This window comes from Drosophila guanche, unplaced genomic scaffold (genome assembly GCF_900245975.1).
Source record: "Drosophila guanche unplaced genomic scaffold, DGUA_6, whole genome shotgun sequence".
Taxonomy (NCBI): Eukaryota; Metazoa; Arthropoda; class Insecta; order Diptera; family Drosophilidae; genus Drosophila; species Drosophila guanche.
Window position 1 is genome coordinate 3,501,667 of NW_022995748.1, and position 26,096 is coordinate 3,527,762.

Here is a 26,096-nt window from a genome sequence, read left to right on the forward strand (position 1 = left end):
ACACACATTATACGATATCTGTTTTGTGAGGAAATGTAAGAGTGTGCCTGAGAATGAGTATAAGTCGACTTTAGCAAGGGGCTGGGGTGATATTGCGGGTATGGCAAAACAAAGAAGCGAACACGTCCCACAATCACACGACAAACGGAATCCAATAACAATATCAATGACAAAAGCAGCAGCAACAATGATAACGTTCATCACACGATACAATGCCCCAAAGAACTAAAAAGAAAGAAAAACAAAACAAAAAGGTGTGAAAAGAATAACCCCGCCAACTCCCACCCTCCGCTTTGCAACGATCTGCTACCTGCTCGCTGGCCCAATAAAGCTCAAGGAACACCAATAATCGATCAGTCAGCGCAGGGTGTATTAGGATAGGGTGATGTATGCTTGTGAGTAGCGTTTGTCATTTGATCTGAAACTCTTTTGGCAGTGAAATCTGTGACAAATTCGGAGACAACATTTAAGAGAAAAATTTGCGTCGCTTTAGAACAAAAAATTTCCCTACCTTGCATTATTATACCTTGATTCAGCGCTGATTAATGCATCTGTCGCTGCGCTGCCGCTGTCGCTGAAAGCAGAGCAAAAATGCATGTGAAAGCAGCGCTGCTTTTACTGTCTGCCAGGGCCTGTCGATCAATCTGCCTACGCCGATGCTGCTGCCGCTGCTCGGCCGCCAGCTGATAAGGATTATGAGCTGTGATTAGAATACTTTCGATGTCGCTGCCATGTCTCTGCCGCTGTGCTCCTCCTCTGCTGTACATTTAACAAGAACATGAAAAATTCGATAATAGCCATAGAAGCAAAATATTTTTGGTCTCTCTTATCATTTGACTTGAGCACTCTGCTTTTGGACTTTAGTCGAAAGTAGTTTAGCACACCCTGTATAATAAAGGGAACAGACAAGGGGTAGATGTAACATTAGGAACTTCGGGAAAGCGTATAATTTAAAGGTAATTTACAGTAATACTTGCTGGGAAAAAGAATAGTTGAAAAAAGTGTTCCTAAATTATACAGAATTGGAAATTAATCTAAAAACCATAATAAATTCAAGAATCTTTTGTAAAACATATTTTTGGTCCATCCCTTTCCATCAATTTAATATCTATCATGCATCAAAAATAGCAATAAACTCAATTAATTTTCCATAGAAATTCCACTTTAAATATATCAGAAAATGTAATAAAATTTGTATCTATAAAACTACAATCCAAGGAAACGTTTTTCTAAATTCAAAATTACATTTAAGCTTAATTTGAGCTCAGAAATCTTTGGTAGATAACAATCTTAGGCATCTACACGGTAATAGCAAGTCAACCTCGAAGCGTCAACATGATGTTTTATTGGCATTATGTGTAGCTTCACAAACTGTGAACTGTTTCCGCTGTCAGTAGGCAGGCACGGCTGGCATGGCCTTTCTGTAATTGCTTTTTCATACTTATAATTTTTGGCAAATTTACTTTACTTATCACGCTACAACTGAAACGGGGAATGGAGATGGGAGGTAGGCTAAGGTAAGGGGTTCAAGATCTGAGCCACATGTCAACATCGTCAGGCCTCAATCTCAACGATCAATGACGACACAAAAAACCCAGCCGGGAATAGGTCTGGCCTAAAGCTCGGGCTTGCGTTTGGGCTCGGGTTTGGGGTTCAGGTTCATCTGGGGCTGCACTCTGTGTAAGGGCGTAAGGTGATTGACAGTCGGAATGGTGACCTTTTTTTCGCTGTTGAAACTCTCTTTCTCTGTCTTTCCAGTCAACGCTCGTCCAAGAGATAAGGAATGGAATGGAAGTCGTGTCGAATCAAGTCAAGCCCCAACGTCGACGTCCACCGATCGCGCTGCTGCCTCGCTGCTTCGTTGCTGCCAAGTCGAACTGCTTCGTATCGCTGTACGACGCCATATATATAATATAGAAGTTAACTCACAAGGGTTTCCAAATGCAAACCGAAATTCAGTTGACTAGAGCCGCACGAGTCGCGAGGAAGCACAAACAAAGAACACTACTAGAAAAAATATCTAAAGTTTGCTGAAAGTTAAGAGCCGAGCACTAACCGCTAGACTTAGGTAAATACAACCAACTTAAAGTCAATCAGGATGATTGATCAATCAATGATTCGTTCGTTGAGCAAACAAATCAAAAGTGATGTCCAAAATTGTACACAAAATTAAGATGCAATTTTCGAAAAATGCATTCAGTGATCTCCAGCAAAAATTAACCGCTTAAACGCATTTCTAAAACACGCAGGCCACCCCCGCACAAAGTAATACCAGAATCCAAATACAAATCCAGAAGCTACAATGGCGGCCAGCGATATCAGCGAGGAGGCATTCAATTTGCGTGTTGGCTATCTGAAGCCCGAGACCGTGGAAATTGCACGCGTGGAGCTGCGTGAGACAGAGGAGGTGAAAGCCGAGGCCATCCTGAAGCTGCGGGAGCTGCTGAAAGCCACACCCGAGCTGCACTACAAGGATGACGATGCCTTCCTCACGGTCTTCCTGCGCGCCTGCCACTTCTATCCCGAAGGCGCTTTGGAAAAGGTACGTCAATACAGATCCTGAAAGTGAACCACTTCTGGGATTGTTACTCCTTGAGCTCATTGAACTTGCATTCCTCTGTACACATTTTATGCATGCAGAAAAGTTTCCCTTCCTCTTATACATCCATAAAATCCATTAAATTCTTTGCATATCTTTTAGTAACTGCATTTCTTGCATCTCTTGCTTTTAATCATTCACTTTTTTCAAACACATAAATCGAACGCCTTAGAAACAAGACCCTATGGCTGTCACGCTATCAACAAATGGCTGACGAAGTGACTTGGTATTTTTGTTTTTCTCTGTATTTGAAAGATAATCAAATGTTTAGGGCGTCTCAAGTCTCTTATCGGCAGCAAACATCGGACAGAGACGAGAGTTATTGGAAAGAGGAGGACTGTAACCTAAGTTCAAGCAAAGGGATAGAAGCTGAAGAAAAGATTAGCTAGAGAGCAATGAATTGCATTGAAAAATATAGAGATACGAGGGAAAGCAGAACACAAAGTATTCCCAACAATCCTCTAGTGGTTCCATCTTCTTGTTGTTAACCAACAACGTATGATCCACAAATGATCATTAATTAGGTACAAGAAAAAAAATCGTCAATGTTCTCATTTCTCGCTGCTGATACGCTTTTGAACCCGCTGACACAAGTAGGCAGTCGAGGAGGGAGTCAAACGATAAGCGGATTCGATTTATAATGGGATTCATTCAATTCATATACCAAGTACATCTGTACATATATTATATGTACATCTTTTGTAGAGAGTAATGTACTGAATACACAACACCAGTCGCCAGGAGACTTGACCATATCATGCCACAAATCCGAGTCACGCCATTTTGTTTTTATCATCATAGGAAGCCGGCATCGCATACGTTTTATAAGCATTTTATTGTTCTGTCCAACGGTCAGAAGAATGGCCTTATCGATCGTCCGATTGTAATCTAAGAATGTGCCGCTACTAATGCTTCCTTTTGGCAACTGTTTTTCAAACTTTGTTTTTGCAGATGAAAACCACCGCCACGTTCCGTAAGGAGTATGCGTCATTGGTCCGTGGCCTGTTGGTCGATCAGGTGAAGGAGAAGTTCATCAAGGGCAGCGTGATCAATGTCCTGAAAAACTGCGACCAGAAGGGACGTCGTGTGCTGATCGTCAACTGTGGCAAACTGTGGGATCCCAGCGAGATCAGCAGCGATGAGATGTTCCGCATGCTCTACATGGTACACATTGCCGCCCAGCTGGAGGAGGAGACCCAGGTGCGTGGTGTTGTCTGCATTATGGACTTTGATGGCCTGGCCATGAAGCAGGTGAAGGCACTGTCGCCGAGCTTCTCCAAGCGACTGCTCACCTTCATCCAGGAGGCAATGCCGCTACGCATGAAGGAGGTGCACTTTGTCAAGCAGCCCTTCATTTTCAACATGGTGTGGTCCCTCTTCAAGCCCTTCGTCAAGGAGAAGCTGAACAAGCGCGTAAGTGTTACCACATCCATAAAGCAAGCATTGGGAATTTTACTGATTTTGTATCTTTTCTTTTCTGTTTTGAAACAGATGCACTTCCATGGCAGTGACATGAAATCCCTGCAAAAGTTCCTCGATCCCTCCATCCTTCCGGCCAACTACAAGGGCTCTCTGCCAGCCATCGATTATGGCGGCCAGGAGTGGTTCCCCGCCCTGGAGAAGCAGTCCCAGTACGTCTCCGAATGGAGCGAGCTGGGCCCCGCCCAGTGGTAATCCATCCACACCACACCACACCATCTCTCCAAACATTCCAGAGGTGGCACTCGATCCTAGCTTATCCTTACTACATTTGTAAATACTTGCAACATGTGTTTTCTTAGTTCGTAACATTTTGGCAATTAACTAGTTACATAATACTATAAACCAAACAGAAAACTAAACTTTGATTGTGGATTTTGTTGGGCATACTCTGGGGGAAGATGCAAGTTCTTGGCATACTTTGGGGGAGATTTGAAGGGTAAATTGAATATCTTTGCTACTAGTTAATTTGTACTAAGAATTCTTTGGAAACCTTTTACTCACGCTGATTATCTATCGGGTACTTATTGGATATCATACGATTATTTGTATACATCATTTTCAGATTACATTACTAAGTACGTTCGATTTTACCAGCCCCTCTTTTAATTTACTGAATTATTAATTTACTGAAGTTCCCCTCTAATTCAACAACAAATTCGAGACCCTATCAACTACTCTACCAATTTGGAAGTTATTTCTATCACCTATCAAAAACAAAAACCACATTTTTGCAGAACTATTTCACTTAACTTTCAGTTGACTGATTCACTTTGATTTTCAGCTGCCTATTCTCTTAGCGATTATATGCAGTTAAAGGTACTTTTATATCATGAATCCGGACACTTCACCAACTACTTCAATACTACCTATAGGGGTACTACCTGTTCCCACTTCACCAAATGATACAAAATACTTATGTTGAACAGGTCTTCCCATTCAAAAGTATTTACGATTCAACAAAAATTACAATTCAACACTGATTCGAATTAAGAGTCTATTCAAATAGAGAAAGTACTTAAAGTCCTTAATAACTCTGACTTGTTGAGCCACGTTCCCGAATTCTGATTACTACGGATACACTAGAAACTTAATTCCTTAAGAGCCGTTGAGGCTCTTATGCTCGCTCAGATTGAGATATATCCCTCTACAATATTGCGAATATTAATTGCTAATTAATCTATAAAACAATTATCTATAACCCCAGCCAAGATCGTAACATTTTCGTAACAAGAAGCATCCACATATGGACAATTCAAACTAATACGAGAATATTCCCTAACCGTTTTCAAATGAAAATCCTTTTTGCGTATCTTTTGAATAATTGGCTAGTACATGCGTGCGAGTGTGTGTGTGTGTGTTATGAGTTTATTTCAACGCGTCCTTGGACATTCAACTAGTTAGCCTCCATTTTCATAGTGGACATGATCAACAAATTTTGATTAAAGCATAAACTATTATATATATTGTATTGTATTGTATTATAATGTATATCAAACGGAAATTTACAGCTCTGAGAGTGAGTTAATTCGAATATCATTCATAGTATTATTGCGTTTCCCCAGATAAGACACTACACCGAATGTTACACAATTAAATATAAATAGCGCTAAGAATCAGATGAGTGCCAGTGTGTGTGCCAGGAAAGACGGCAAAACCAATCGAAAATTTACAATATTTTATACGTGGACGCGTACGCTCGTCTATAGGGGGTAACATCGAATAGAATCCATTTTATCCAATTTTGGTTTCGTTGGCGTGTCCCTACGAGAATCTTGTGGTGGAGTTCGGGTGGTGGGTGTTGGTATTGGTGCCGGGGCCGATTTACAATATCATGTTCTGGGGATCCTCGATATAGTCGCGGAAATGTTGCAACCATCTGGCTGCCACAGCGCCATCCACCACCCGATGATCGGCGCTCAAAGTGACGGTCAGCAGATTGATTTCCTTGAAGCTGAAATGGAGACACAAAGATTTTATCTTAAGGGTTCGCAGAAGATCGCTGAATGGAGCTCACCCTTTCAGGCTGTCTGGATCCAGAACCAGCTGTTTCGTTGTGGTGCCAATGGCTAAGATGCACGATTGCGGGGGATTAATCACGGCGCAGAATTGGTTGACACCTGAGAAAAAGAGAAGCAACATTTTAAGTATACTTTCTGCACAATTTTGAAAGAGATTTCCATACCGAACATGCCCAAGTTGGACACTGAGATGGTGCCGCCCTGGAACTCATGTGGCGCCAACTTATTGGCGCGCGCCTTGGCAGCCAGCTCCTTGACATCCTTGGAGATATCTAGAACGCCCTTGCGATCGGCACCAAAGATAATGGGCGTGATGAGACCCTTTTCCGTGGAAACGGCCACAGAGACATCAACATCGTCGTACTGGCGTATGACCGAGTCCATCCAGGCTGAGTTGGCCTCAGGCACCTTGAGACTCGCTATGGCAGTGGCCTTGATAATAAAATCATTAACAGAGACACGGGCGCCCTGCTTCTCGTACTTCTTGTTGACCTTGGCGCGGAACTTCAACAGCTGCAAAGGTGGGAAAAGTGAGTTGGGAGGACCATTCCAATTTGTCGCTTACTTACGTTGTCCACTTGGCACTGCGCCGTTACGTAGTAGTGGGGCAGCTGAGTCTTGGACTCCAGCAGACGCTTGGCAATCACCGCCCGCATGGTGGTCACCGGGATGTCCGTGTAGCGGGCACCGGGTGCTGCCTTGGGTGGTGCCGATTTAGCTGCAGCAGCAGGCTGCTGGCCTGCAAGATCACCGGATTTAATTGAGCCATGGACGCCACTGCCTTTGCCTGCACACAAAAGCCGGGGATTAGTAACAGAACATTTGGACGGGGACTAGGTGGGGGGGTAAGAGGTATTTAGTCGAGCGGTGCATGCACACAGCAGGATGTGGATGAGTTGGATATGGGATGTACAACCTTGTAGGCGCAGCTTTTGTGCTTCGGCTAGTTTCTTGGCCATGGGGCTGGCATACACCCGATCGCCACGTTGTTCGGCAGCGGTCTGGGAGGTACCTGCGGGTGCGGGTGCGGGTGCTGCTGCTGGCGGTGGTGCGGCAACTGGTGCAGGTGCAGCGGCTGCTGGTGGCGGTGGTGGTGGGGGTGCTGCTGCAGCTGCTGGCGCGCCAGCCGGTGCATCATCCTTGAAGTCCTTGAATGCAGCCACGCTGGCCTGATCGTTCACAATGATGCACAGCAGCTGGCCAATGGGCACATCCTTGGTGCCGCCGGGTATCAGGATCTTGGCCAAATAGCCCTCCTCCGGTGTCTCGAAGCCCATGGTGGCCTTGTCGGTTTCAATTTCACACAGAAGGTCACCTGAAAGTGGCAGTTGTATATAAATGGATAATAGATTATGACCGAAGCAAAAGCCTACCCACCTTCGTTGAGTTTGTCGCCCTCCTTCTTCTCCCAGCTGACAATGGAGCCTCGCTCCATGGTGGGCGATAGGGCAGGAAGAGGCACACGGAGATGTTCCGGCAGGCTGGCATAGTTGCGGGCAAAATTATAGCTCCAGGCGTTGACCGACCGGGGCCGGCTGTTGATCAATATGGACCTGCATCGAGAATTGTTCGTGAATTTTGCATCCATTTACTGGCTGTTCAATCAGCTGATTGTCTGATTGTTTATATGTTCATGCACACAAACACACACACACATTCACACGTGGAAAGCACACGGCAGCAAATTTGGCCAACATTTCCATCATTATCAGCATTATCACGCATCATATGTATGCACGACCTTGAGGCACGACAACGACACGCACTGAAACACGCTCACGCACACATTGCTAAATACTTGGACACGACGCCGTCAATCAGCAGATAGCTCTGTCGTTGCCGTTGCCTCTGCCTCTGCACCTCACTCGCCTTCCACTCTCCCCCTTTTGCTGGGTCGCTCCTGCTGCATCATTTGCAATATTACACAACAATTTCTAACCTCAACGAAAGGGGGAGAGCAGGCAGCAGGCAAGAGTGGGATGTGAATTGATGGTACCTGCTAGCTTGGAGTTTCCTGGCATTGGTCAGCAGGCGGGTGCTGAGGGCACGCACTCCAACCTGTCCATCGCCGCGTCGGAGGCAGGCAGTGGCTGGTCGTCGGAGGAGCACCGCTCGCAGGGCCCCCAATTCGTTTCGTGTCGTTGCAAGGGAGCGCAGCATTGTCCTATCTCCGTTCTATCTCTGTGTTAGCGCTTGAATTTCAGTCGGCAGCGGGCGGTCTAGACGCGTTGCTTTGGTGTTTAAAATTTAGACAAATAGATCGATTCGAATGCGGCAAAGTCGAAAAAATTTACAAAATGTTACGGGGTCGACCTCTAGTGATAACAGTGTGACGGACTTATCGACAAAAAATACTGTCTGACCCACAAAAATATACCAAAATGTACCTAATAATTTTCAAAATAAACAGTCCGTCGACAGAAATCACTTAGCTAGACTTAGATATTTGGTTTGATATTGCTAGCAAGTTAAGACCCTTGGCCATGGAACTATACTTTTATCCGATTCAGGAATTAATTCTACACACGATTTACTAGTTTTCTTTGCTTCTTTTTATTGGTTTGTTTACAAAATACAGTTCAAACTAAGAAGGTGTAAGTAAGTAAGCGAACACCCTGACGATAACTCGAGCATTCCAATCGTTGATGACAGTCTATCGATAGTTGGCGCCTAGTTCAGGGTTGTCTTTTGTTTGAATATTTCAAAAGCTTTGTAGACGGAATTTTGCATGCATTTACACCATTTATGGAAATGATTTTAATGGCAACGAATTGATTCAAATTCCCTCCGTTTATTGGGTCAAAACAGCGTCAAGGCCATCTATTTTTAGCTTTTCAAACAGAGCCACCTGTATGAAAAGCAAGAACAGGTGGCCAAGACCCCAGAATTCACTCAAACTGCCAGAAAAATCTCAAGGCTGTACATTTAAGCATTTATTTTAATACATTTTATATTTATTGAAGATTTAACTATAAAAAAATACAGCCTTAAATGTCTTAATTAACAATCAATTAGAGATTAAGCTTATGTTTACTCAATTTATAAATTTAGACATCACTGATTGTTTCGCACGAAATTCGCCTCATATTGAGTGTACTTCAACATGTGCCGGGTTACAGGACACACCAGAGCACCTGATGAAGTACAATAGACATGGGAGACACATGAAATTATATATATTGTATTCTGAAGAAAAGATGATGCCACACACAGATGTTCGTGTCTAGCACCACGCGCGCTACTTCAGGTACCTGACTGCAGTGAAAAAACCAGCCCCGGTCTCTGATTAGCGCGCATGGTAGGAGACTTTCAAGAAGGTGGGCTGTGGGACGAGATATAAAGCCAAGCCCAAGCCCAGGTCCGAGACGAGACCAGATGTTGCTTGCTGGTGCTGGCTTGGCAACGCGGTTTTGTGTTCTGCTGCCACTGCAACAAATGGCGTCGCTTCCACTTCACTTCATGTTGCGCGAGACCATATTTCATGCGCCATAACCACGGGAGGAAACGACCTTGTGCCGAGTCCCATGTCCAGCTTAAAGGTTAACGATCTCTCTCGCTCTCAGCATATGTTCGTCTCTTTCCAGGCTGTTGCCGCTTTTTCTGCTGCTGCCGCTGATGACTTCATGCGACGCCGCCACATAATGGTTAAGCTTTTGCTCTTTTTACCTCTCCGATGTGGCGGCTGCTGCTGCTTTGCTGCGGATGTCTGCCCCTGAAGGTCTTGCCAGTTGTCGATTTTATGCAATAACAATACCAAATTAGTCATATGCTTCTTTGCACACCTCGTTCTGGCCACCATACACAGACATTACGTGCTAATGACTACATACAAGAGAGGGAGACACTGGGAGAGAGAGAGAGCAGCCAGCCAGCCAGCCATCCGAGGACGTGACGTCATCAGTGGCGAAAAATGACGATTATTACATTCATTCAGCAAATTTTTTCGCAATTGGTGTCGGACCCGGCAGCTAGAGACCCTTGATATTCTATATTTGAAATTCTGTAAAGAAAATAAGCAAGAGAAACGTCTGCAGTGAAAAATAATGAACAAAAAAATTGCAAAGAGCGAACAGACAGACGGAGTGGATCACGAAAAGAAAAAATATCTGTTGAGAAGAGAGAGGAGTGTGAAAATGGCTTTAGAGAAGTGGGAACAGTTGAGACCAGCAAATTATGATATTTGTAGAGAAAGAAAAAGTGCCAGGCAATGGCTTCACCTTGTATCACATACCCTTTGGAGCACCGCTTTGAAAGCCAAGAACAAGAGAGCCCGAGAAGAAGTAATGACAAAGAGCGCTGCTTCGAAAGAAGCAACGAAAAAGAGTAGGGAGAAGAAAAAGCGAAAAAAGAACCGGCGTTTTGTGCTCTCCCTCTGTCCGCCTCTCTCCGCTGTTACTAACCGACGCAGCAGAAGCACAGGCCGCCGAAGCAGCAAAGCTACGTGCGTGATCACTCACAAATACACACACGTACACACACAGCAGCTGAGAGACACACACGTGCCCGCCCCACTACATTCGCGAATTCTCTTTTGTCCAAGACATTCACACACACGATTTCACACATGTGCAAAAAGAGGTATAAAACCAAAATTAAAATTTTGCACACAATTTTTGTTGGTACGTTTAAATTACCAGCTTGCTCAGCCGAAACTTTTAATTCTCTTTTTTACAACGCCTCATAAATTTTGCAGCAGCCGCGCTTCGAAAATGTATGCGCGAATGGGTGTGTGCGAGCGTATGATGTGTCAGAGATGTCGGCAGCGATCGCGAACAGCTTTTGCTTTTCGACTTGTGAATAATTGCGAATTTCTGTTCGAATGTCGCAGAGTACATACATATGTACATATATATCACTTATATATTCGTTTGCACATATATGTAGGTATAATGCGAGGCAGCCATGTCTGCTACTTGTATGTGTCTTGCTTGGGTGGGGCATTCCTAACCTCAAATAGTAACGACGACAACTGCCGTCCCGAGTGCATGCCTGTGTGAGTGGGTGCCCATACCCTCTCTGTCTGGTTCTCTCTCTCTCTCTTAATGCAGCGCTGCAGCGCAAGCACATGCTTTTGGCCCCAGCCAAGCCGCCTTCTATGCCCTTAACCCTGACTGAGCGACAAAAAAAAATGGAAGCTAAAACCAGCTCACAGACGATCAGCCACACGCACACATAGGCAATTTGCCACTTTCATGTGTGTTTGTGCGGTGTCTGGGGCAGAAAAAATGTTGTCTAAAATTAATATTTGAGCGACAAAAAGTTTTTTGCAGGGCAACTCTGTCCTAGTGTGTATGAGTGTGACTGCGGTACTCTGTGCTGGTGTGAGTGGCGCGTGTGGGTAAAAAGGAAATTTGGAAGTATGTAGAATCATGTGGTCGCTCGCACTCACACACACAACCAGCCTAGAAGCTGCCGCCTCAAACATTGGCGTCACTTAATTGTTGCTGCTGCTGCTGCTGCCTTGTGATATCAAAATGCTATAAATAAGTCTTGAACCTCTTCTTCGACCAGTAATTCTCTCGGCCTCTCTGTACTGTTCTTCGCTCTTTTCGCAATTCCTTTTTTCTTCGTGGAAAGCCCCAGAAGCTCCAGGAGAAAGAAACCACGTTGATAGTTTCTTCTCCCTCTCGCAAATTTCACAATATGTTTGCAGTTCCGCTTTGAACTTTTTCTTTCTTTGCCATTTCCGTTGCATTTTTCTTGTAAATTGTCCACCGAACACTCACGCACACTACCACACACACGGACACACGCGGGTGTACTTTTAACAGTTTTAAACTTTTTTTCGTCTCATTGCTCTTTGTCGCCGTCTTCGTTGTCTCTCATTTGGTGCAAACTGAACGACTGTGCGGCCGCCCAGACACGGCCTGGCCTTTTATTTTATTTATTGCGAACGTCGTCACCGCCGCCGTTGTCGTAGTCGTTGTGGTCGTCTGGGCCGGGGGCCGCCGCCTGTCTGATTTTGACTTTGCCCAAGCTCTTCGTCGAGCCAAAAAAGCCAGAGATAAATTTGTGCAGAGGCAAGAGAGTGGTGAGTGAAGAGTGGAGATTGGGGCTTTTGGGGAGCTAGCGAACCGCGCACGCCGGCTGTTGCGATCAAAATGCTCAATGCTCAATGTTTCTGCTTAATCAAAACCCAAATGCGTGAATTTTATTTCCACACACACACACATATTGGCAGAGACTTCGTCGACTGCGGCGTCGACGGAGCGAGACTGTATGTGTTCACTGTATGTGTTGCCGTTTCTTTCGCACAGTGGCGGGATATTATACTGAGAGCTCTGCTTCCTGCTTCCACAAATGCATGTGCTGGTGGTACAGTGTGTATTCTTGAAAGGAGATATCGTTTTAATGGCAAAATGGAAACAATTTTAAATTTGCACCTTTTTATTGCGATTGGCAGTTGCTGCCAAGATGAATATGAAGAATATTTACCATTTTTGTGATTGGTTTTGAATACTAAAGCCAAAAATAAGAAAAAGTGTGTCTGGGCACACTGCAAGCACGTGGGGAAAATAACCTCTACGCCAGGTAAGTATTGGAGCAAAGCTGTAACCAAGTTACATATTACGACGTGGCGATTTCCCCCTTGAAAGGCGGGTGGCCAAATAATTCCCCTCTACCTAAGGGTAGAGCGGTAACTTAAAACCTCAAAAAAAAAAAAAAAGCCAAAAATAGTAGATTTAGCGTAGAGCTTTTGGGTTAGGAGGTTCATTATCACGAATATCCACTGTATATACATTTGCCAGTTCTCAGGCGAGTTCCTTTGTTATAAAACTGCACCACCAACCAACTGACTGCAACAGAAAAGCTTTGCACTGTGGGCTCTACCAATAAATAAGTCGACATCTGTGAAACGTATAAAGTATTCTGGAAACACATGGAAATTAGAGAAAACACTAACCCCGCTGTTTCACCTATCTATTGAAATTTGTAATGACTCGAAACGTTTCATGGAACGCCCATTTTACTTAGGTAAGTACATATGTATGTACACGTGTAAATACATATGCACGTACACTTAAAGTTTCTGGAAGCATACTGCAGGTTGAATTAACAATATTTTAGTCGGTTCGCTTATCTACTGACACTGAGATTATGGAAGGTTTTTTTTTCTAGAAATTCCCAATATCATATTGCTAAAAAAATGTATGAATGATTGTTTGCGAATATCTGGAAAGTATTGCATTAGAATTCCTGGAATTATTTCAGTTGTTTCCAATAATAAATCTAAAGCTTTGATTACGTATATTTGCCATATGTTTTAGTGCTAATTTCTTCCACTGTGCACTTCTATGACCGCTCTGGCTCTGGGTCTGGCTCTCTCTCTGGCCCTGCTGCTGCTGCTGCTCTCTCACTCTCTGCCCGTTGCATATGTATGCTTTTTGGCTATAAACATGTTTGTCTTCTTTCCCCAGCCAACTACAAACACATCCTGTCTGCTGCTGCCGCTGCTGCTAGCAGAGCCGCCCTTTCCCCTCTGTCTACCTGTCTCTGCATCAAGCGACAATGTCAATGCGCTCGTCTCTGTCTCTTGGTGTGTTTTGTGTGCGCCTGTGTGCACTTTTTCTGCTGTTGCTACACACGCCGATCCATACCCTATCCCTCCCATTCTTGAGCCTCCTGCTACTCGCTTTGTCTCACCAGACGGCCATGTAAACGTGTTGTAGGTTTCGGTATTTCTTCCATGATTCATCCAACCAGATGATGATGTGATGAAAGCAAAGAGTCTCACAGATGATGTGATGTGAGGGGTACCGGTCTTCTAGAGCAAGATGTGATTAGAACGAATTTCTATGATGATATTTATCGGTGGAGAGAGTACGGATCGCACACTTACGAGTATAATGAGCAGATAAAAGCTGGTAGGACTTCCAAAGAAAAGCATCTTTGATCATAAACCGAGTATATGTATTTCTTTATCTTAAGATATATTTTTTTGGGCAAATTTCACTATAAACCTACGTACTAAAATTACTATCTAGATCTAGCAACAAATAAAGTACACATACACACAAATACTTTAGCGATACTTTACGAGCTAGTACAGTTAAACCACAACTAATAAAATCTCTAGGAAAATACGCATCAGGAAGATGATGCGGGGTACATGGGTGCAGAGTCATCGTCATCTATAAAGCATGCCGCGGCATGCTTCCAGCTACGGCGTTAAGGCGATTCAGCACTGGGCTGTACTGGAATGAAGGGCTGCCAGCGCAGACATGAGTCGTCGATTTTGGGAAAGGTACCGCGACGTTTAACACGCTCCTCATACTCATCCAGAACGTCCTGGCAAATAAGGTTAGCATATTAGTAAAATGATCTATAAAAGATCAAAGATCACTTTGAATAACTTACTTGCTTTTTGAGTACTATGTGCTTGCCCTTCCAGTACTTCATCATGCCCAGAGCCTGCAAGGTGCTGACTATATCATAGGAGTATATGGCCATTTCCTATAGATGGGGAATAACTATAAATTATTCTTTTATAAATAATTCTTAGTTGTCATTACCTGAGATACATCCTTGATGTTCAGGGAATTCCCTGAACGATTGCACAAATAGTCCAACAGCACATCTTTCCAGTAGGACCTGTACGAGATCAGACCCAGATCAGATAGCGGTTTCTCCGGCGAACCGATTTTGCCCTCCACTCGAGTCAGGAGGTAGCCTGCAAAATAATTAACAAATTATCGTCAAATAAGGTTCAGCATAAGCCCTGTAAGTATGCTATAGATAGAGTAACAACTCCAAGTTCCGGTGTATTATTTATGGTGACCAACTTTGTCCCGCCCCTCAGCCGGCTATGTGGTGCGGTAAGGACTGTTCTGCTCGGCCCAGGCCTGGTTTGGGAGTGTGTGCGTGTTGTGTCTAGACAGGATTCCGCAAAGTATTCATTGGATGGACAGGGACGAAATGGGGGGGACATTTAAACAACGTTCTGGCGTACATTCAACCCAGCGACAGTGTCACCTCCAAAGACCCACCCCAAAAGACCCGAGGACAACGACGACGTCTGGCAGCAACAATTCCCAACAACTCTAGATAACAAAAAGGCGAGCTTTAAGGATCGAATTTTAGGATACCCTCAAAGACTGAATACTGTTAGAGTTGGTTACATTTGGGTGATCTTAGAAGAAAAGAGATAGTTGTTTTGATGGAAAGTCCGACTAGAAAACCATTTGAATAAAGTCTAAAAACGCTTACAAAATGAGGGACTACTGTAGCACGTGTTGGATGAAATATACTTCCTTCTCTGGTGAAAATTGTAATATGTACTGTCTGCAAAGGGTATATAAAACAGAGGCAGCAGCCGCAGCCACAGCGACAGCGACAGCGACAGAGAAATCGGCCGTCGTACCCGCAGCGGCAGCAACAGCGACAGCTACAATGAGTGCAGCTAAGTAAATTGACGAGGACGAGGACACACGGTGCCCTCACAACATAAAATCCACTGAGGCAGGCTCGGGAAAAAAACTTGCAGTCAGTCACCAATACAGGCACATAGACAGCGAGAGAGAGCGAGTGAGAGACACAGCCGAGAAGCAGAGGAACGTAGACGCGCAGACACACTCAACGGACCAGACGGCAGACACAGCTGTTGGGGGAGAACGGAGGGAAATCCTGACTGCTAGGCGCAGGGTTGACAACAGTGGGAAATAATTGAGAAAAATTCAGCAAAATATGATGTGTGCTAATTATAATTAAATTATTTAATACCCAATATTATGTTTGAAATTAGGGTAAATGAGTGGAACACTTTCATATATAATTAAATTAAATATTCAAATATTCATCAAAATATTTTCATGTTTTAGAATTGTAATAAAAAATGTTATAGTCTGCTATAGTTATCCCACTGTATAGACCATTTTATGCACTCCAGAGGGGGAAAAGAGATGGCCCGTGGCTTTTGGTCGCAGGGGGACGTTTTGGGTGCCACTTTGATTTCTTTGTGCCGCACTTCGCCTTCTCTCACCGGGCACCGTCCCTCTGCTCATGAATTTATCGCGGCGAAGCGGCAGGAGCGGGTACAGAGTGTGAGTGGAAATGTCGAGACGACTTTATCGATCCATTTTGATTCCCATTCGGTGGACGGCGGGCGACGCGACGCGAACTCGAACGCTGACGATGCGAGTTCTGTTCTGCTGAATGTTGCATAGCCACAGGCGCTTTGAGTACCCGAGTAAGGATTTACAGAAGAAAAAATGCTCTCTAAAAATGTTTAATAAAACAAAGAGAGAAAGAGAGAGAGGAGCAGTGTAGAGAGCAACTTTAACTCAAATTAGCAAGGCTCTAATTATTATTTTTTCTTCCTTTTTCTAGACCTAGACAGTCGGCGAAGCGATAACAACAAAGTGAGTAATGAGTACCACGTACGCTCTTTGGGTTGAGAAATGCCACCAGCACAGTGGTTGCAAGCATGGCTTTAAAACTGTGACACTACTTTCTGATCAGCTCTAAATGTATTTTTTTAATAAATTTTAAAATGAATTTTAAGTAAACTCTAATACTAAAACTCTGTCCAAACGTATAAAGTTCTCATATCTGGAAATTTCTAGTTGGCATGAATTGTTTGACTCATGAAAGTTATCATTGTCGAGTGGCCACTGTAGCCACCAACACGAAGAGGACGACGCCCTTTCATTGTGACCTGCCCTGACCTTTGTTGTCTGCCGCCGTCAGAGCCTGTTGTTGCTGTGTCTGCAGAATTGTATTATTTTCCGCTGCGTATGCGGGAGCGTCCGAAAAAGATAAAAGGCAAAAATTGAAGGCGGCACGTTTGAACAAATTTTTGGCAAACTTTTGTTTTGTTTTTGGCTGCTCGTTTTTTGACGAGAAACTTTTTTCACAAGGGTCTGGTTTCCCATTAATTAATACATGGGTTAATGCGAGAAATAGGGTGGCAACCCTTGCGTAGCGTAAACTTTTCTCTGTCTCTGTCCATTTCGCTTCGTCTCCCTCTTTTTGCAACTCATTTGCATTTTGCGTGTTGCAGTTATTACACCTGGACATAATGGTATGGCTTTCTCGCTCTGGCACACATGCTCTGGACTGAGAGAGTGAGAAAGGGGTTCCCACTGCCCTTAAGCTAACCCCTAGAACGGACCCACCTGCCCCCCTCCACCAAGCATGAACAACCAGCTGTCTGTCCAAAAACCGTTCACCTGCCTCCAATGCCAATTTCCCCCCTCTCCGTTATTAATGACGAAAATGATTTGCACGCTCTCGCACATAGTAGTACCTTCCTCTCTCACATTTGCTAGTAAGCTCTCTCTCTCTCTTTGACCATCACATCACTCTTTTGCCGGCCGGCACTTGGCTGTGTCTGCTTGTGTCTGTGTGTGTGTAAGGTCAATGTCGTTTCGTTTCGTTCGTTCGTTCCCCCCGCTGGACGACGCCGACGCCATCCACGACGACCACATTGCATGTACACTGTACATACAGACCGTCGCCTCAGCCGGCGTCGACGTCGACTTTGACGCTATTCAGCCACGCAGCAGAAACAACAACAATGAATGACTCAAGTGCTGCTCTCTCTTCTCTACTCTCTTCCAAGCTCCTGGAAGCCACTGTCTGATGCAGCAGGGTGATTCTTTCCGTGGGTGCTCTTTTGTTGTACCCTGGGCAAGGGGGTATTTCTTGTTTTTACTAAACTTTTGCCATAAAGACATGGAAGCATTTCAATCCAATAAGTAATATTCCTATACCTTATCTTAAGCATCTCGAGCAACATTAGTTCCATGTTTCTGGGTATCTCCAAGACTTGATTATATTTTAATGACTATATTCATGGGGTACATAGATCAGTATTGCAGGGTATCTAAAGCTTAGACCCCCAATACAGTCTTTCTTTCTCATTTTTTAATGTCTTGTCTTATTTATGTCTGCTTTTGTTGTCTTCCCCTGGATTAATTTTAAGCAATTTTTGAGAAACAAAAAAAGCACAAAATAAGCAACGTTAAAAATTACTTATGCACTGGATCCACGTTCATATCCATGGTAATGTGTGTGTGTGTGTGTGTGTGCTCGTAAGTGCAGCTTTTGGTCTACGTTTAATTGATGCAGAAATTGCATGTTCTTCGTTTCGGCTTACCTGAGCGGACAACGGGTAAAGGCATGGAGAGGGGTGTGTGCAGCTGGAGCAAGGGGGAATTTCAATTGGAAAGCTAAGAGTTAAGTCCAGTCCCAAGACTCCGGCATGCTTGAAACTTTTCTCATGCAATGGCAATGATGATTATTTTTCACAAATACACGCAAAAGCAGTCAAAAAGGCTACGGTAGAAAACACATGCCTCGACATAAGGATACTCAGTACTCGATTTACATGTATAAATTCATGATTGATGGTGGGAGAGAATCACATATTCATAGAAACAAATTAATTTCAAACTCGACTTAGGATGAATCCATCTTCCCTTTGCACCGATGCACACATTTAATCAAATTTAATATACCCCAATATAATACCAGGTATCAATACATACTTACACCCATGACTCACATGAAGACCCCACAAAAAGAAAGAAAAAAGAACCAGAAAAAGAAGAGGCAACAGCCATAATCAATATAGCCAGACGTTTTTTAGTGTCTCATTATTTATAATCCATGATTTAGCTACCATTATTACTCGCACTAACCACCAACCATGATATTACTAACTAGCCGTCTCATTTAGCCACAATTTTCAATGCAATTGTCGGCTTCTGGTTGGTCAAACGAATATGATATCAATTTATAGATTGGCGCTCTAGTTAAAGAATTGCACGTCACTTAGCAAAAGAGAAAATTCCACATAAAATGTTTTAATGGAATAACGACAGACTTTGGCAATCTATACAACGAAATGTTTTCATATTTCAGGTGGACATTGGATTACTATAAATATTAGATTGAAACTAAGACATGTTGGGCAAAAATGGCTTATGAGCTACTCTTTCAGGGATTGATTGAAGGTATGCTATGTTATTCAGGAGTAACTCGATGCAAGGCTTTAAGAAATAGATTTAAGGTTGCCTGTGAAGTAGTAGTTATCAAATAGATTCAGAATGAGCTGGAAATTAAATCTCATGGAGCTGCAGTGCATAACCTGTACGTGACAGCACCAAATTAATATAAAACTATGAATTTGCACTGAAAGATGAACATTTTGAGCATAAGTTGTTAAGAAGGTATAGATGTGAACATTTTTGTGCTTTAGTTTGAAAGTCAAGAGAATAACCGGTTCCCACAAGTGTTCAATAAAGAGCTCCTTCTTTTCCTTCACTTAATGTCATATTTTTGGATTGATTGTTCCTCTGCCACGAACTGCCTTAAATATATTTATACCCACATATACGTTCATAAAATATATTTAATGAATACTTACTGAAATCGATGAGTAATCTTCCATAACCCTTCCTTTGATATGGCGGCAGTGTTAGGATGCATGAGACATTGTAAAACGAGTTTTTCTCTTGCAGGAAAGGAATGTGCTGGAAGAAAAACAAAACCGAAATCAATTCTATATTAAGTAAATCTTAAACTAAAGCACTTTAAAACAATGTGGCTATTGATTCTGCACCCCTAACAAAAGGTTAAAGATATTATACAAATTGAATCAATGGCAAATACTTAAGAACAATTCCAGACAGAGAGGTATACGTACGTACGAATGTATGTGCTCGGGTAGATGGGGGATGGAATGTACTTTTGGCGGAGATAGAGCTGGGGGATCGGCCAGACATGGGGCCCAGACACACACACCCAGAGTGCTGGGTAAAAGGGTGTGCAAGGGGTGTGGCTGTGTGGAGAGATGACGGCAACATTCATCTGTCGCTTTTGGCTTTTTTCGGCAGTTCAATGACCAGCAAAATGAAATGAATCGATGCTCAGCAGAGACATAGACAGGGAGAGAGAGCAGCCTGAAAGAGATGGCTATAACCGTAGAGAGTAAGACAGGGGGAGAGCGAGAGAATCTGTGCGTAAATAATATAAACGTACGCATATAGCAGGAAAATTGGTGAAAAGGATGGGGAAAAGGAGCCGAAACAGAGCCAGGAAGAACCAAAGACATGGCACAGGAGTTGGAGTAAAAACAGAGACAGAAAGAGCAGATTCATAGAAAGGGAACAGAAGAAAGAACCACAACAAGTTGAGGGGATCTAGGAGACATATACTCTCCGCCGTACACTATGTACACATGAATGGAATGGAAAACGTAGTACAACTCGCACATAGTTAGTTAGTTATCCCCCCAACAATTTCTCCCCGAAAAAAGAGAGCTTAGAGACTGAGTGCTGGGGGGATCTGTGAATTCGGGACCTGGTTCTTTTGGTTGCTGCTCTCTGTACTCCTATCTATGGCAACATTTCGGATATACATTTATGTACATTGCGGGTTTTTCCTTGATGCTTTTCCTACATTTTTCCTTTTTGTTCGTTTTGTACGTTTTTTCTTTGTCTGCCATGATGTCTGGTAACGCAGCCACATAGAGTCGGGCTCCCGGGCACACCAAGCGCAGACGCAGAGCCCTGGTGCACAGAGGTGCACGACCTCAATCGTGTCCAACATGCACAGCATCCACGAGGACTGCCTGACTGCCTGCTTGCCCCAATCCTCAATGTCTAGCTGCTGTCTGGGCCTGCCCCAAAACCGGTGGGGGGACCCGAACTGTGCCTGTCTGCTGGACCTGCTGGGAGTCTGAGTGCTCGGAGGTTAACTGTGGGACAAAGGATTGCCGAAAATTATCACCGTCAATGGAGGGGCAACGCAGGCAGGCCATGTAAACTAAATAGTACTAGGAACGGAGGTATTTACCATGTGTATTCCGATGATGTTTCCAATTCGGAGCTGCATCCCCGAGCATTCAACGGGGATGCTGCGCCAAGTTTTTGGAGGGGAAAACCAACGACATGCGCAATTTGTAACACAAACCCAGTCTCTGCCAGCGCCCCGAAAACTTTTGCATTCTGCAGTAAAACTGCAGCAGCAGCGGGAGCAGCAGCGACGGCAGCTGCAGAGGGGCCACACCATGGGGGAGGTCAAGAAACCATTTGCTGATTTTTAAAGCTGGGGAAATCTCTCTCGTTCGCTCTCGCTCTCTGCCTCTCTGTCTGTTTCTTATTTACCCAAAAAGCTTCGTTCGGTTGACAAAAAAAAAGGTAGAAAAAAACCAAGTAATAGAAGAGAAATATCATCTTGTTTTTGGTGGGGCATGGTCAAGGCAAACGACGTCTGGATCCTGGTATACATATGTACCCGCCGCCGTACATGGGTTGTGGCCGCGGCTGCCATTCGGACTGGGAGATTCTGTTGTTGGGTGTGGGGTGTCTGTCTACAGACATAAAGGATTCATAAAACTGTTAAATGTTATTATTCAATTTTGATACACGAAAACCAGCATTGGAAAGTTCTATGCTCAATGGTAAAACTATTAAAATTATATTCAATCAACAAACAAATTTTGGGAAATCAACTTTTGCGGCGCATAATTAGTGTAAGTTTTTTTTAACTTTTGGAGGTTCAACTTTGTGGGGTAAATCTGTACTTAATCAATTATTAAATGAAAGTTTTCTTTATATAATAGATTTCATTCCGAACCCACTCCATGACATCACTTAATTGACTAAATTTCACAATGGTGTTTAATCGACAATTATCCTAATAAGTTAATTGTTGCTTTTGGCAATAACTCAGCTAATTCCATAATGGGTAAACAGTCATAATTCAATTACTGAGGAAACCTCAAAATACATACAGATTTTGGCGTGCTTTTAGCAGCAAAATAGGATTTGGACAGAGGAAATCGACTTAAATGTTAAGCAACTTTGGATTTCATTGAATTAAAAGTTTACCCAATAGGGTAATTAGAATCTAAGAATGTGGTGGTGTATACCAATGAGATTCTACAATTATTTAACACAATCATTAGCTGCAATGAGATCTTTTTATCATTCATAGCATAATAGAATATATTCTTCAATTGATAGGCAAGCCGGGCAATGTTCCATGATAACTATACCTTAATTTATAGTACAAAAAATGGAAATTTAGACGGTTAATGAGTATAATCGAAGGCGAAATAGATTAGAGCTATTTGAAAGCAGCTTAAGTGGCTCTAGCCTTGGAGCATATTAAAAAATCGATCCAACTGCTTTATAAACCAGCTAAAATATGTTTCGTTGATCTTTCGTGGCATTCAAGAACCGAACTAATAAAATGAACCGTAACCCTTTCCTTAACTTTCCCTAAAAGTCAAAGATTGACAAACTGCACTTTTGGTTATTCCAAAATTAGAAACAGAACTAACGGTAAAGGTACAAATATTTCCTTAAATGTATATTGGGATGCCATAAAGCAATCCATAGATACAATACTCCACCAATAAGTTCCACCAAAAAACTGAATAGAGCTTTTCTATTACAGCTAATTCTCCTTTGGTGCACTCACCTTGCTGAAGTAACCCACAATGTGACAGCCATCGACATCCGCCAGGGTCATGATGTAGAACAGAAACGGTTCCACATCGTAGTAGAGGGTCTTGTGGTCCAGGAAGAACTTGGCCAGCAGGCAGAGATGCTGACAGTATTGCTTGTAGCGTTTGCCATCCACCTGCCAGACCTGCAGCTTGCCCTTGCGGTAGATCTCATCGCCCGGAGGATGCCGCCAGACGCATTTCTCGGCATGCCGCTTGATGCCCGTCTCGGATTTCTGGTAGCGCAGGCAGAACTCGCAAATGTACATCTTGGGCAGGCGGGCAGCATCATCCGGATACGGCGACTGATACCACACTTTCATTTTGTATTTGCCCATGCTGATGTATCTGGAAGGGCAAAGGTTTGAGTGCGTCTCTTTTGGGGTGCAACATAAATACTCACTTGATTCCCTTGCCCACGGGCAGATCCTTGAGTTCGTCCTCTATTCTCTCGGAGGCCTGAGCCTGGGCCTCGCGAAACAATTGCAGATCATAGTCGGGCACCAGGCCCGTCAGACTCGGCTCACGATCCTCGTCCGTGCAGTCTTTTTCAAGCTTAACCTAAAAGCAAAAAGAAACGTGTAAGGGAAAGGAAATAGTTTGTGGCATGTAAACCCACCTTTGAGTCCAAGAAATTATTATTGATTGGCCGAAAACTCGCTCGAGATTCTCGTATTTTGGCCAGAAACTCACGCTGTTCGGGCGTCAGGGATTTGAGATTTGTGTGCTGATTGCCAGGCGCCGACACAATGTTGATGGGCATCTTGACGCGCTGCTCGTTGCGCAGCTTCCTGTCATTCGCCCGCTCCTTGCACTCGGAGGCGGACATGTTGTGGTAGATGGGGCACGCCTCGGGCAGAAAGTGCTTGTCCAGATTGCCGCTGAGATGGCCAGAGGAGTCGCAGCCCTCGATGGGGCACTTCTTCTCCGTTTGTGTGATGGGCGACACTGGGCGGGACTTGAGGGAGCTGAAGACGCCACTGCTGATGGCCACGCCCTCCTTCTTCACTTTGCTCTTGGCATTGTTGAGGATCGAGGGCGCTGGCTTCTTGCCGGGACTCTTGGTGAGCAGCATCTTGTCATCCTCGAGATCCCCATCCGACTCGGAGTCGTCGGTCTCCTCTTTGGGCTGCTGCTTGGACCGGCGCATGCTCAGCGATCGGGTTAGCTTTCGCATGGGATTGGCCTTGTCCTTGCGCTCCTCCTCGCTGTCCGAACGTGCCGGCTTGCCTCCCACCACTGGTCGCTTGCCCTTGGGATTCTTGGGGGGCTGGGAGCTGTACGAGTTGCTCGAATCGCTGCCCTCCGAGTCGCTGCCCGAACTGGAGTCATCCCCGGAGCCGGAACCGCTCTCCGAATCGCTTCCCTCGCTACTGATTTGCGGTGGTGCCACTGGCGGTGGTCCCGCTCCTCCATTCTTCTTGACTTGCGGCAATTTCGCTCGCACTGCCGCCTGCTTGGCCCGCACTGTGCTGGCCATCTTGAGGGGCACCTTTCGGCCATTCTTGGCCACCTTTATCGAGTCGTCTGTGCTGTTGGAGGAGGAGGAGAGCGAGGGCCGCTTGCAGTCGCCGTTCTCTGTGGCCCGAGCGACTGGCGCAGCTCTTGGCGGTGGGTTATTGCTTCTGGATGCAGGTGGCGGCTTTGCTCTACCAGTCGCTGGCGGTGGCTTTCGCCTTGCTGCCGCTGCTGTGGCTGCGGCTGTTCCTGTATTGTTGGCGCGTGCAGTTTTCTTCACAGGCGGCGGCGTATCGTCCTCGTCATCGTCATCGCTGGTCAAACGCTGATTGGAGGCCGCCACGGAGCGCACTTTACTCGCAGCGGAGGTCAGATTCGAACCAAAAGGTTTTGGCTTCTCTGCTTCTGCCGCCTTTCGGCGTTGCGCTGTGGAGCTCGATGTTTGTTGTTGTGGCTGCTGCTGCTGGGATTTCGAGGCTGGTGCTGTCGGCGCGGTTTTCTCCTCGGGCGTTGCACTGCTGGAATCCGTGTCCGAGGAGCTGCCCGTGTCTGTGCAGCTGGTGGAGCCACTTGTTGATGTGCTGCCCGACTCTGAACTGCTTGTCCCCGACTCCATGACCATTTTTTTGAGCGCACAAAGATTTTTTAAGCAACAAAACACAATGATTGTAAGCGGGAGGGGGGAGGGGTATTTTAACACGCTTCGCAGTACTGAAAATAATATTTCGGTATTTCACAATGTATGGTCACACATAAATAGACTTGGCGAAATAAAATATTATTGCAGAAACTAGATCAAATCGCAAGAAAAATATTGCATTCAAGCTAATTTTCGTTTATCAGTTTTAATGTATTTTTTTACAATTATTTTGAATTTTTGTTGTGACCAGACATGCTTTTACTTCATAATACCAAACCGGACCAGCGATGAGTGCACTCGTTTACCAACACTGCAGGTGACATCTTCTAGAGATGTGAGTTTTTGGCACCTCAAATTGTTTACATATTTTGTATTAAATGTTTCAGTCGATTAGACCCTCGAGCGCTAATCTGCAATTATTAAATCAATTCTGTAAACTGAATAAAGTTATTAACTTTAAGTAAGCATTGTAATAACAAGGCACTGCTGCGAAGGAACAGGTTCCGGCATATTTGTCCCATCCCTAAGTCAATTCTAAATGAAGCGCAGAAAATATTTTCCTGGACAAAATTATTAATTTTGGGATCTTTCAGATTTGAACATGTACAACGTGGATTGTATACCCATCAAGGACATCAAGCCGGGCCTGAAGAACATCAATGTGATCTTCATAGTCCTGGAGGTGGGCTCCGCCACTGTCACGAAGGAGAACCGTGAGGTGCGCAACTTCAAGGTGGGCGACCACACGGCCAGCATAAATGTCTCCATTTGGGACGAGCCCGGAAAACTAATCATTCCCGGGGACATCATTCGACTGACCAAGGGCTATGCCTGTCTCTGGCGGCACTGCCTCACCCTCTATTCCGGCAAGAATGGCGAAGTCTTTAAAATCGGCGAATTCTGCATGATTTTCAACGAGAATCTCAACATGAGTGAACCCAAAAGGCCCGAGCCAGCACTGGTGGCGTCGCCCGTCGTACTGCCGGGCGGTCTGCCCGCTGTGGGTCCCTCGGGCGTGCCAGCCAAAGGCGGTCCGGCGGGCATCTCTCCTGCCGTCGTGCCGGTGGTTCTGCCCGGAGCCGTGGTGCAGCCTACCATTCCCGCCACAGCAGTCGCAGCCGCACCCACTGCGCCACAGACAGTGGTGAAGCAGGGCACACGCGGTGGCAGAGGCGGCGGACGTGGTGCCTCCCACAAAGCGGAGCGGCGCTAAGCCGACTTAGGATGGATCCAAGACATGAACAGGGATTTCCCATTAGAATAAGAGCCTACAAATTGTTTAAAATATTGTAGTTATGTTTTATTTTTGCAAATTCGAAAAGACACAAATCAGATATGGAGAGCTTGTGCAGCATTTTTCATCGGATACATTTCCAAGATAATTTTGTTAGAACTTTTAAGACAACATTCACATAAAAACGATCCTTAAGAACATTCTCCATC

At 44.5% G+C, this 26,096-nt stretch overlaps 4 protein-coding genes and 1 long non-coding RNA gene across 10 annotated transcripts; 2 read left to right on the forward strand and 3 right to left on the reverse strand.

The window, feature by feature from the left end:
* Window positions 1–1,938: 1,938 nt before the first annotated feature.
* On the forward strand, window positions 1,939–4,440 carry LOC117584388 (clavesin-1). 2 transcript variants are annotated; one of them, XM_034273242.1, is made up of 4 exons: window positions 1,939–2,068; window positions 2,250–2,542; window positions 3,551–4,012; window positions 4,091–4,440. In XM_034273242.1, the coding sequence occupies exons 2-4, from the start codon at window positions 2,303–2,305 to the stop codon at window positions 4,271–4,273; spliced, it is 885 nt and encodes a 294-aa protein (XP_034129133.1). In that variant the 5' UTR covers window positions 1,939–2,068; window positions 2,250–2,302; the 3' UTR covers window positions 4,274–4,440. The 2 variants fall into 2 exon arrangements, with proteins under 2 accessions (XP_034129133.1, XP_034129134.1); XM_034273243.1 differs by having other exon boundaries at window positions 1,951–2,069; window positions 2,254–2,542.
* Window positions 4,441–5,428: 988 nt separating this feature from the next.
* LOC117584270 (dihydrolipoyllysine-residue acetyltransferase component of pyruvate dehydrogenase complex, mitochondrial) lies at window positions 5,429–8,427 on the reverse strand. 3 transcript variants are annotated; one of them, XM_034273084.1, is made up of 7 exons: window positions 8,096–8,427; window positions 7,477–7,652; window positions 7,112–7,414; window positions 6,669–6,838; window positions 6,264–6,612; window positions 6,096–6,198; window positions 5,429–6,032 (listed from the first exon to the last, which is right to left on the reverse strand). In XM_034273084.1, the coding sequence occupies exons 1-7, from the start codon at window positions 8,257–8,259 to the stop codon at window positions 5,903–5,905; spliced, it is 1,395 nt and encodes a 464-aa protein (XP_034128975.1). In that variant the 5' UTR covers window positions 8,260–8,427; the 3' UTR covers window positions 5,429–5,902. The 3 variants fall into 3 exon arrangements, with proteins under 3 accessions (XP_034128975.1, XP_034128974.1, XP_034128973.1); XM_034273083.1 differs by having other exon boundaries at window positions 7,016–7,414; XM_034273082.1 differs by having other exon boundaries at window positions 6,669–6,886; window positions 7,016–7,414; window positions 8,096–8,426.
* Window positions 8,428–9,031: 604 nt separating this feature from the next.
* Window positions 9,032–12,357, reverse strand: LOC117584554. Its single transcript, XR_004573853.1, has 2 exons — window positions 11,862–12,357; window positions 9,032–10,099 (listed from the first exon to the last, which is right to left on the reverse strand). It is a non-coding gene; the product is annotated as an uncharacterized LOC117584554 (long non-coding RNA).
* Window positions 12,358–13,999: 1,642 nt separating this feature from the next.
* LOC117584341 (histone acetyltransferase KAT7) lies at window positions 14,000–24,692 on the reverse strand. The gene is made up of 7 exons (XM_034273173.1): window positions 23,175–24,692; window positions 22,959–23,116; window positions 22,531–22,903; window positions 19,469–19,574; window positions 14,613–14,770; window positions 14,458–14,553; window positions 14,000–14,388 (listed from the first exon to the last, which is right to left on the reverse strand). Exons 1-7 carry the CDS (start codon window positions 24,633–24,635, stop codon window positions 14,269–14,271), a joined length of 2,472 nt encoding a protein of 823 aa, XP_034129064.1. The 5' UTR covers window positions 24,636–24,692; the 3' UTR covers window positions 14,000–14,268.
* Window positions 24,693–24,957: 265 nt separating this feature from the next.
* On the forward strand, window positions 24,958–26,087 carry LOC117584122 (SOSS complex subunit B homolog). 3 transcript variants are annotated; one of them, XM_034272875.1, is made up of 2 exons: window positions 24,958–24,987; window positions 25,247–26,087. In XM_034272875.1, exon 2 carries the CDS (start codon window positions 25,255–25,257, stop codon window positions 25,864–25,866), a length of 612 nt encoding a protein of 203 aa, XP_034128766.1. In that variant the 5' UTR covers window positions 24,958–24,987; window positions 25,247–25,254; the 3' UTR covers window positions 25,867–26,087. The 3 variants fall into 3 exon arrangements, with proteins under 3 accessions (XP_034128766.1, XP_034128765.1, XP_034128764.1); XM_034272874.1 differs by having other exon boundaries at window positions 24,981–25,113; XM_034272873.1 differs by lacking the exon at window positions 24,958–24,987 and adding an exon at window positions 25,132–25,187.
* The last annotated feature ends 9 nt before the right edge of the window (window positions 26,088–26,096 follow it).